This window comes from Jaculus jaculus, chromosome 10, assembly GCF_020740685.1.
Source record: "Jaculus jaculus isolate mJacJac1 chromosome 10, mJacJac1.mat.Y.cur, whole genome shotgun sequence".
NCBI lineage: Eukaryota > Metazoa > Chordata > Mammalia > Rodentia > Dipodidae > Jaculus > Jaculus jaculus.
In genome coordinates this window covers 41,731,241-41,742,497 of record NC_059111.1, presented here as the reverse complement: position 1 = coordinate 41,742,497, position 11,257 = coordinate 41,731,241, and the positions used below count along the sequence as shown (strand labels likewise).

Here is an 11,257-nt window from a genome sequence, read left to right as displayed (position 1 = left end):
CATCTTTTTGTAGTAAAGATACTCCATTTTATAAAAACCAGAGAGTGCTCCAATGCCTGCCAGTTCCCATGGGGCCTCTGCTGAAGAGCAATTTAGACAAATATGCAGGAGCTCCAGATACTAAATTTCAGTCTTTTCTGGAAGCCCACTGCTGGGTTCAGTACTTCTGGACTGAAATTTTACCTTACATTGGTAAAGCTGCTTCCTTGTCCCTTGCCATGTTAGCCTAGATTCTCAAATTGGACTCTGTCCTAGACTCTTGTCCTTGAATAATGGGTTATTTATAGCAGTTTCTGGAACTTTATTTCCCCTAATCTACTAATGCTGTACTGTTCAATCTGTTCTCCCTCCTGTCTCCCACCAGTCTATACTACATTATTTTAAAGCCTTTCTTCAGTCTTGCTTCCTTCCAGCTTTTTTGTGTCCTCTACTTAGAAAACTGAAACTGGTCACAACCTTCTGAGAAGCCTTAGTTAAAAAGTAGAAAGAGCTGGGTGTGGTGGCACATGCCTTTAATCCCAGAACTTGGAAGGCAGAGTTAAGAGGAATGCTGTGAGTTTGAGGCCACCCTGAGACTACACAGGGAATTCCAGGTCAGCCTGGGCTAGAGTGAAACCATACCTCAAAAAACAAACAAAAAGAAAAAGAAAAAAGTAGAATGAGTGATTTCCATATTGTTTCTATTTGAAAAGTTCCTAATGTTAGATCTCAAAATAACATTATTTAGATTTTATTCTCATGGCTTAGTGCCAGGTGTGTATGTGCAGATACAGATGCTGATGTGTCCTCACTGCTGCTCAGTCACTGGTTGCATCTTGTTCTTGGTTCCTAGCATCTAGCTTCAGTACTGAGTCATCATTTGTTGTAGGTGGCCAAGTGTTCCTTTATGTTTATACCCATTTGGTGATCTTTTGAGCACAGTAGATAATGGATACTTGCATATTTAGCACTTTCATTTGAGCCTGACTTTCTTACTCACATAATCTCTCAAAACAAGTTTTTCTCCTGAGACTTTATATTGTTTCCCTAGGCATATACTAAGATTTAGAAATGGATGCCCTGGGGTGTTACCAGAACTGGGGCTTGGTGGTGTTTAGTGGATAGGGATAAGGAAGTTCAATGGTGCACAGGACAAAGATGGCTTTAGCTTGCAATGCCAGCAGAGCCCTAACTAGCTAACAGTAGTCACCATGGACTGGTAGCAGCTATATGGTAGGAAAGGGCCTTATGTAGAACAAATCATTTGAGCTTCTTAATCTTAGAGGCAAATACTTCACTACTACTCCCATGTTACAGGTAGAAAATTAAATAACCGGTCAGCCACATCACTAGTAAGAAGGAAAAATGGTTATCAAAGACCTAGTTATCTTATAGAGTCGCCAGCATTAAAGTAGTTGTTAGCCAGTTTAAATTATTCCTTTATACCTGTGTGAAGCCCCTTCAAGTTTAATACCTGATTGCTATACCTTGAATGTGACTCATTATTTAATTACTAAGAATGATCCATGTCCCTTGTGTCATTTGGCATTCTATTCCCTGACAGGTTTCTCCTGTCTTTATTGTTTGGAGTGAGTGCCATCTGTGTCTGAAAGCATGTCTCTGACTTTGACTTTCAGTCCAGCTCACTTTTCTCCATTTGAGGTTCAGGTTCTCAGGGAGAGTTTGTATGAAACTAAGAAAGGGAATTCTGAAAACTTGAATTCACAGAGCTTTTTTTTTTCCTTTTGATTCTCAAATTAGAACTAACCCATATGTTACTTTGGGTAGATAAGGTTTTGACATGAGGAATTTAACCTTGTCCACCGATATTGGAAAAGAGCATGTTCTCTTATGAAATAGTGGCACATAAGTATTTTGAGAAAAGACTAATCAATGTCTTTTTTTTTCTTAATAGGTTTTAAAATGGAAAATTTTGATGCATCACTCAGTACCTATTTCAAGGCATTGTTGGGCCCCCGAGGTAAGATGGCTTTGGTTTTACTCAACTTCTGTGGTCCCCCTTCCCATCCTCTTTGTAGCCACTTGTGAATATTGTATGAGGAGAATTTAAAAAATATTAGCCTTTTTTTGTGATGAGACCAGAACTTTTTGTCACAAGGGACTTGGTAAAGTGTCCTCTGTCCCTTGAGGCTGAAACACAGCTGCTGCAGGCATCACTTGGTTATCTCCGCTGGAGCTTAAACCAGGCCTCAGTGCCCATAGCTTATGAGTATCATATTTATTTCACCATGGTTGTGGTGGTATGCTTTTCTCTATCCTGAGTATCTAAAATAAACTAACTTCCAAAATGCACTGCTGCTAGAGGGATTGAAAACACTCCTCCTTGTTCATAGCTTTGCGTGCTTTGTTTACTCTCAAAAAATTAATTTTTAAAGATTATCATATATATATATTAATTATACAAAGTCATAGGCTTCATTTTGACACTTTCATGTAACTATAAAACATACTTTGGTCATATTCATTCCCACTGTTTTCCTTTCTTTTGCCCCTTCTGTTCTCCCTTACCCTGTTCCACCACTTATCTCATGTCATGGATTCAGTACATATATGCACCTGAACTCATTTGTTATGCTTCACTTGGTCTTTATTATATTTTGGGAAGCAAATAAGCTACATATTGCCTTTAAGGATTATTTAATTGAATGTGTCTATGCGTGCATGCACACATAAGCGCATGCCAGGGTCTCTAGACACTGCAAATGAACACCCTTCTAGCTTTACATGGGTAGGTGGGGATTGATCCCTGGCTGGAAGACTTTGAAAATAAGTGCCTTTAACCCCTGAGCCATCTCCTATGCCTTCTTTTAACATTATCTATAATGTCTTATCTAGAAAGAAGAAGCTTTTTATTCCATAGACAAAATTCAATCACCTCAGAGGAGGAATGATTCTTTTGGCTCATGATTTCCAAGGTCTTGTGCCATGGAGTCTTGACCCTGTTACTTTGGGCCTGAGGCAGGGTAGAACATCATTGTCAGAAGGGTACATCAGAGCAAAGCTGCTCAGATAGTAGTCAGGAGGCAGGGGATAAGAGGAAAGGGCCCAAGGCAAAATAACAGCCTGGATGGACATGCCCCCAGTGACCTGTTTTCTGACTAGGACTCTCCTTTCATAGTTCTCATCACCTCTCAATAGTCTATTCAGCAATGAATCTATCACTTTGTTAATCCATTGGTGAGATCAGAGACCTCATGATCTAACCACTTCCCAAAAGCCTTACCTTTAAGTATTGTTAGATTGGGGAATGCAACATATGAGTCTTTAGGGGCACATTCCAGATACAAACTATAACAGAGTCACAGAAAAAACACAAATAGTTTTTTGGCAAATAAAAGGATTCTCAGTTTCACTTATGATTGTTACAACACAGAAGAAAACGGCAAAAGAACTGCATCTGTCAGAATGCCACAGACAGAATGATGTTTGATAACACCTGTCGTAAGAGTGTGGAGAATCTGTACTGGAACAACCTGGAAAGCTGCTGCAGCTTCTCCTGAACTGAAGATGGATATGCCTAACTGTAGTCGTGATCCCATACACTTATCTTACTGTTAGTTATTCAGAGATGGGCCATTGTATAGAGCATTGAGTTAAAGTGGAAGCGTTGTGCATATATATATTTACTGTGTTTATAATATGTTTGTATATACAGAAGATTTAACAGTCAAATGGTAGCTTAGCTAGTTAAGTGCAAAACATTTAACAGTCAAATGCTAGTGAGTAGTAACAACTTTTTTTTTTTCTTTTTTATTATAAGCCACTAAGGCCCAGAGCTGAGAACAGAAGGTGTTAAGAATCCTGTTATTGAGGTTTCTAGGGTCAGCTCTTCCTCCCTTAACAACTTCTGAGTCAACATACTGGTTCATAGAACTAACAGTCCTAACCCTCACCACTCTTAGCATAACTGGTGGGACAATGTGGGAAGACAACATCTTTTTAGAGCCAAAGAAAGTAAGCCATGAGAGAGAGGAGACACTGGGAAAGTTTGGAGTATTTGCACAAAAGGAGTATTGACTGTTAGCTCTCCCCACCTGAACCTGTTCTTGTCCTGTGACTTCAAAGTGGGAGGAAAAGGGAAGGAGCAGGCTCCTGACAGAGGACAGAGCTGTCAGTTGTTACTGGCAGCTACTCCAGTCTATTTCTCTTTTCTTATCCCTTCCTTTGGAAAGAGGAAAGGGTGCAGTGTCCTCTTCTACTATTGTGGTGGCTCCTTGGAATCAATGTGGGTCTTCCAAGCTCCTCTTCTTATGGTGCTTTAAGTAGTTCCTATATGGTTTTGTGTGCATCATGGTGAACATTGTTAGTCATTGTGCCTTCTGCTGCTGGCCTCTATTCTCATGTCATGTGCTTGTTAGTCCAGCATGGTGTCCCTAACCTAGCTAAATGGCACATTTTCCAAGTCTGCACTTGCTGGCATTCTGCTGTGATGAAGGCCCCTGCAGTGGGTTTATAACTGCATCTATAATTCAGTTTAAATTTAACTTTTTCCTTATTTTCTTTCAGACTTTTTGAAAAACTACTTTTTGTTATTTTATAAAAAATGTGAATACTAAATTATTCTGAACAAGTAGCTTCACTTTGCTTTATATGTATTGTAAGTCATGATGCCTTATCTGCTTTGTGAAGATTAGAGCCATTAATATCAAGTGATTTTGGCTGGGATGTAAGTGGATAGAGTACTGCCAGCATACACCAGGCCTTGGCTTTAGTCCCTAGTACCACACAGTTTTATTAGACTCTGGCTGGAGAAATATTTTGAATGTCACAGAAGTTGTGGTTATTTTTCTATCTACCTTATTATTACTAAGTATTCATCTTATGATGTTTTTCAGATTCCAGGGTAAAAGGATGGTTTCTTCTGGATAATTACATACCTACATTTGTTTGCTCTGTCATTTATTTACTAATCGTATGGCTGGGACCAAAATACATGAAGAATAAACAGCCATTCTCTTGCCGGGGAATTTTGGTAGTGTACAACCTTGGACTCACATTGCTGTCTCTCTACATGTTCTGTGAGGTAGGCCATTTGTTAACGTGGGTATCTTCTCACTTTGGCATATTCATGCTAATGTTTTGAATGGGGTCCCTAAGTGAGAAAGGGGAAAGAGCTATGCAGCAAGTCTATTAATGCATCTGAAATATGTTTTAAAAATTATTTTTAAACAAGAAAAAAAAATACTTAAGCTAGGCATGGTGGCATATGCCTTTAATCCTAGCACTTGGGAGGCTGAGGTAGGATCGCTATGAGTTCGAGGCCAGCCTGAGACTACAGAGTGAATTCTTGGTCAGCCTGGGCTGGAGTGAAACCCTACTTTAAAAAAACCAAGATGTGGGGAATGAATTTTAAAAACCAGAGCTTGTGCAGATGTCTTCCAGGATAAATAAAGTGGATGCCTATGCTATTGAGTCTTTTGTTACATTTCAAATGATACTCAGAATTAAACTAAATATCTTCAAAAATGCTTTTATGTTAAGAATACAGGATGGAACATGAACAAAATGTGAAAAAGATCTGCACATTTCATTACTAAGTGCTTAATGGTTGTTTCTTATTTGGAGGAGAAGGAAATAGGTATATTGTTAACCTTTAGTGGCAACTCAGCCTCTAGCCTGATCAAAAACTTGTCAGATTTCACAAGTTGGGTCATTCTTTTTTTTTTTAATTTTATTTATTTTTATTTATTTATTTGAGAGTGACAGACAGAGGGAGAGAGAGAGAGAGAGACAGACAGACAGTGAGAGAATGAGTGCACCAGGCCTCCAGCCCCTGCAAACGAACTCCAGACGCGTGCACCCCCTTGTGCATCTGGCTAACATGGGTCCTGGGGAATCGAGCCTCAAACCAGGATCCTTAGGCTTCACGGGAAAGCGCTTAACCACTAAGCCATCCCTCCAGCCCCATGGGTCAGTCTTTGTGTACATTCATTGAATTATGTACTATGTTATATAAGGAGATTTTATATAGTATACATAGTAGGCACAAGTTGTGTTTTGAATGTGTTTTGTATCAGCAGGCATATCAGTCATTAGATTTCCTTATACTGTTTTCAGGTCTGTATTTTTTTGTTTGTTTTTCTTACCCTCTTCCCGGTTCCCCCATCCCCAACTTAGCCTCCTTTCTGCTTTCATACTACGTATTTCTTTTTGTCCTTTTTTGCTTCTCATGACTTCTTCCTTTCTTGTGTCCCCTATCTTAAATCATAGCCCATATCCAGTCTCAACATCTCCTTATTTACATACATATGAACATTAAAAGCCAGGATCCACATATGAGAGAAAACATAAGATTTTTGTGTTTCTGGGCTTGGCTACCCAAATTGTTTTTAAAAGCTAAGAAGAATGGATGATAAGATCCTCATTTTGGGTTGTGAATATCTGTGAGCTACGACCCAATTATTTTACATGGTTAGAATGTTGAAACTCAGCTTTGATGGTCTTTTCAAAGGCAAATACTATAGCTTTATGTAAAAATGAAAAAAAAAAAAACAATCAAAATCAACATTTCAGCTCTCCTTATTTCACAGAGGATGATAATAAAGCCTTTGAAGCTAATATGAGAAGAAAAGTTACCCTGTAATGGTAATGAAAATTTGCCTACATTTTGTAGAGAAGGACTAAGTACTTTTTAGGCTCACAGCACTAACCAGTGTTAATAAGTGAGAAATAAGCACTACGTAAAACACACTTAAACTTCCTTACTTAGTGATTTTTTAAAATTTTTAAATTATTTTTTATATTTTTATACATGGATGTTGATCATTTTCTCCCCAATTACCCTCTTACCCTGCTTTCCTCTCCCTTCTCCTTTAATTCGCATTTCACAAACTAGGGTTGCTTGAATGATCATGGGTGCTAATTCTCCAAGGAGGATTTGGGAGGGGAAAAATTAACATGAATCTTAAAGTTAGTGTGTAGAATTGAAACTGAAGTCTCTCTCAGCCTCAGGCTGCAGCAGTGACTCCCTGGTTGTATGTGGCAGTGTGTAAGACGTGCACAGCTGTGGAAGCTAGTAGAAATCACTGCCTTTTATCTTTGAGATGTCATAGCTAAGGGATCTGTCTCTATCTTTTTCTCCCATGTGTTTACCATAAGTCAAGGTATAGATTTTATGACTGGAATGATAATTAGTACTGCTGTTACTTTTATCCTAACATTCCAAGAAATGCTTACAACTGCTTTTTTGCTTTTTTCTGTCCTGTTCTAGAATGAAGGCAGTTTAATTAGCCTCCAGGATGGAGATTGCAGGACTGCAGGCAGGGCCAGCGCCCTCAGTACTCAAGAGACAAAACTGCAGCAGCTGTCAGGTTCTTCAGAGTACACCACTTATTCTCCCATAATTGATAGATGATAGAGCTAATTCTTTAGAAAGCTTTATTTTTTATTATTGTATATAGTACATCTGGAGAGAAATATTTAATATATTCTTAGAGAACTTAAATGTTTGCCTTAGATGTATTCAGCCCTAGAGATATAGCTATAATGCGATCATTTAGCCTCTTAAACAGTTGTGTCCTTGGTCAAGAAGAGACGGTGATGGTCTAAGTGAGGGTTCTGAACCCTTCTAGTAAAGAACACAGATATTTCTCCAGCAAATTGGTGAGAATGATGGAAAGCTTCAAGCACTGTCTAAGCAGCTGAATGTAGAGATTTAAATCACACTTTTAGCTCATAATTTAGAGGATATAAAGGGACAATATACAAGCAGGCAACCTTTCTTTATATTAAATCAAGTCTATAAGAATGCATTAAGATCACCTCTTCCTGAGTTGAGGGAAAACCCCTACTGCTGCACATTGATGATAATTATCTTTGATTTATTCTTTCATAAACCCCATCAGTAACATCATTGCAAGGTACTTTTTACATGTTTTAGATTGTATTTTAGCTCCTGGTTTGTCTTTTTTTTTTTTTCTTTTTCATTTGGCATTTGTACTCTATTGACTGTCAAGACACAGAGGGGCAGTCATGGAGTCTTAAAGCAGAGTAGACTGAAGAGATCATGAGACCTATGAGGTAGAGTCACCTGTGATCATACACCTGTGTGGGTCCATGAATCTTTGTCATTACCTTCTTACTTATCTACATAATTGAACTTTTAAAGAATTCTTTAAGAAATAAGTAGTTAATGGTATTTTTAAAAGTTGATTCTGTGGCATAAATTATACAGCTATCTTGATAAGTTCTGGGGTGATGCAAAGAAAAAGTCACTTAAAGGAGACAAAACAGCCTTGAAGGACTAGAAAATGAGAAAGGAATCACTGAAACCAAAATTAATGGAATGATAGTAGCATAATCCAAATTTTGAAACTAATTTAAAATATATAAAGAATGTAGACTTGTTCATAATTTATGCATTTGGTAGAGAATACCTCTAATATCTTATTAACTTGGTGTTTATTTCCAAGAAAAAGTCATCTCTGTTAATTTTTAAATATCTTCAAAGATATTTAAAAATTTAAAAATAGTAACATATATTAGTTTGAAGGTATTAGGTCTTTCAACTTTTACTTTTCTTTTTCTTTCTTTTTTTTTTTTTTTTTTTTTTTGGTTTTTTGAGGTAGGGTCTCACTGTAGCCCAGGCTGACCTGGAATTCACTAAGTAGTCTCAGGGTGGCCTCAAACTCTCAGTGATCCTCCTACCTCTGCCTCCCAAGTGCTGGGATTAAAGTGTGCACCACCATGCCCAGCTCACTTTTTAACTTTATTATACAACATCATGTGAAGACTCAAATATAAAGTTCCAAATTATAGAAGAGAAACTGTTTTCATTAATTATTCAGCCTTATAAAACAGTGCTCTTAAAACAATTATAAAGTTTTCATGTATCTTCTTTTCATGTACCTTCTACCCCCTGAGAGTCAAAATGTAGTTCTCTTGCATAGAAGTTCAGCTATTTTTTAAACTACCCATGTCTTTCAGTTTATCCTGAAAGCCCCAAAGTGGGAACTCTGGTGGCTAATTTCCATTGTCACCTTGATTGGATTAAGAAACATCTGGGGCATTATTGAGACATACCTTTGGGTGTATATGTGTTTCCTAAGAGGTTAACTGAGGAGGGAGGACTATCCCACAGACCGAATAAAAAGGGAAAAAGAAGGCCAGGAGGGCGTTGGCATTCCGCTTTTTCTATCTCCTAATAGATCAAACATGCTCTAGCCACCATGCCTTTGCCTCTGTGATGGACTGGATTCCTCTGAACTGTGAGCTCGAATAAATCCTTTTGTTAGGCATTTGTTTATTGTGATAAGAAATGTAATGAATACAAAACCATACTTCCTTGATAACCAGATTGGCTTTCCCTTATTCTACACATCTACAGGACACATCTATAGGGGTTTGACCTGCATTTTCCCTTGTCCATCTCTCAAGCTTTGTAAGAGTATTAGGCAGGGTAGTCCTTCTTTTTTTTTTTTTTTTTTCTCTCAAGGTAGAGTCTCACTCTAGCCCAGGCTGACCTGGAATTCACTATGGAGTCTCAGGGTGGCCTCAAACTCATGGCGATCCTCCTACCTCTGCCTCCCAAGTGCTGGGATTAAAGGCGTGCACCACCACGCCCGGCTTGGGTATTCCTTCTTATGCAGCTGTTCTGTCCTGATGTGAAACATTTTGATGTGTCTGATCGCCCTCTGACATTTTAGACTCTGCACAGAGAAGATCATTAGATGTGATTTGTTATACTCCAAAAGCCTCATACACTGATCCTTGGCCTCTGTGGGCAGCTGCCAGGGAGACAGGGTCAGTGTTGTGCACTGCCTGTGGCTTTGGTCACTTCAGGGGTGCTGCATTGATAGGCTTCTCTCTTCAGCAGACTTAATGTGGGGCATTCCTAGCCTGCTGTTGTGCCCAGCTCTACCCCAACTCCACCCACACCAGGCTCTTTAATTCTCTCAGACCTTTACTCCAGAGAAATGCCGTTTTAGACTTCCTCTGTCTGAAGTCATGTGAGTACTGAGGAACTCAGTACTGAAAGTACTGAGGGAGAGGACTCAGTTCTAGAGCCATGATTTTTTTTCAGTCTCTTTAGCCACTCTGTTTCCAATGTTCCTTTCAATTGAAGTGCTCCTATGATGTGCTTAACACCCCATGCCGCCTTTAATCCAACTCATTGACTTATGAGACATTCACACTTTTCTTATCCATTGTTGTTGTGGCTCATCACTCTACCACATCTATCCTGTGTCTTAGAATACAAATGCTGGAACATTGTGTTATTTAACAATCAAACTTAAATCCTAAGTTTCAAACAGGATTTTTTAGTTTTGTTTTGTTTTTCAAGATAGGGTCTCACACTAGCCCAGGCTGACCTGGAATTCACCATGGAGTCTCAGGGTGGCCTCGAACTCACAGCAGTCTTACCTCTGACTCCCAAGTGCTAGGATTAAAGGTGTGCACCACCACACCCAGCTTTGTGTGTATTTCTTTGCAGTAGGAACTGTATTTGTGAGTTATTAAAGAATTAAGAACATTTAAAATGAACTTTTGAAAAAAAACTGAATTATGGCTGGGTAGCTATATCAGGCTTGGCATAAGGCCAAACTTACTGTTTCTTCTCCTTTGAAATTTTTATTTAATATTTTATTTATGAGAGAGAGGGAGATAGAAGGAGGGAGAAGAAGATAGAATAAGCATACCAGGACCTCTAGCTACTGCAAACAAACTCCAGACACATAAGCCATATCTGGCTTTATGTGGGTACTGGAGGATCAAATGCAGGTCCTTAGGCTTTGTAGGCAAGCATCTTAACTGCTGAGCCATCTCTCCAGCCTGAAAGTTTTATTTTTTAATTTAAATATTTTTATTTATTTGTGGAGGCTAGGGCCTCCTGCCATTGCAAACAAACTCCAGACGCTTGTGCCACTTTGTACATCTGGCTTTATATGGGTACTAAGGAATCAAATTCAGGTCACTAGACTTTGCAAGCATCTATATAACCACTGAGCAATCTCTTCAGACTTCTTTATGTTAAATGTAATTTTAGATTGTCCTACAATCTTTAAAGTCACAAACATAAATGACATGTGCCTAACATTGATATTTTCTTGGTTTGATTTGTTGTTGTTTAAATAAGAAAACATGGAGCTGGGGTAAAGGGTGGGTTGCTCATGTGTAAGCCCCTAGGTTCAATCTCCAACACTAACATAAATATAAAACATTAGGAACTACATCTAAAGTACAGGCACTTTGTAGCTTTCTTCTAAAGTTCCCATTTTTTCCTGAGTATTTTTATTTTAGAATTTTGCTTCAGTTACAC

General features: G+C 38.5%; 1 protein-coding gene across 1 annotated transcript in view; it reads left to right on the top strand.

The window, feature by feature from the left end:
- The window catches only part of Elovl5 (ELOVL fatty acid elongase 5), a 94,054-nt gene that overhangs the window by 60,916 nt on the left and 21,881 nt on the right, over positions 1–11,257 (top strand). The window contains exons 2-3 of the mRNA XM_004660499.3: positions 1,895–1,960; positions 4,836–5,023. Coding sequence (XP_004660556.2) covers positions 1,895–1,960; positions 4,836–5,023 — 254 coding nt within the window. The remainder of the gene's footprint in view (positions 1–1,894; positions 1,961–4,835; positions 5,024–11,257) is intronic.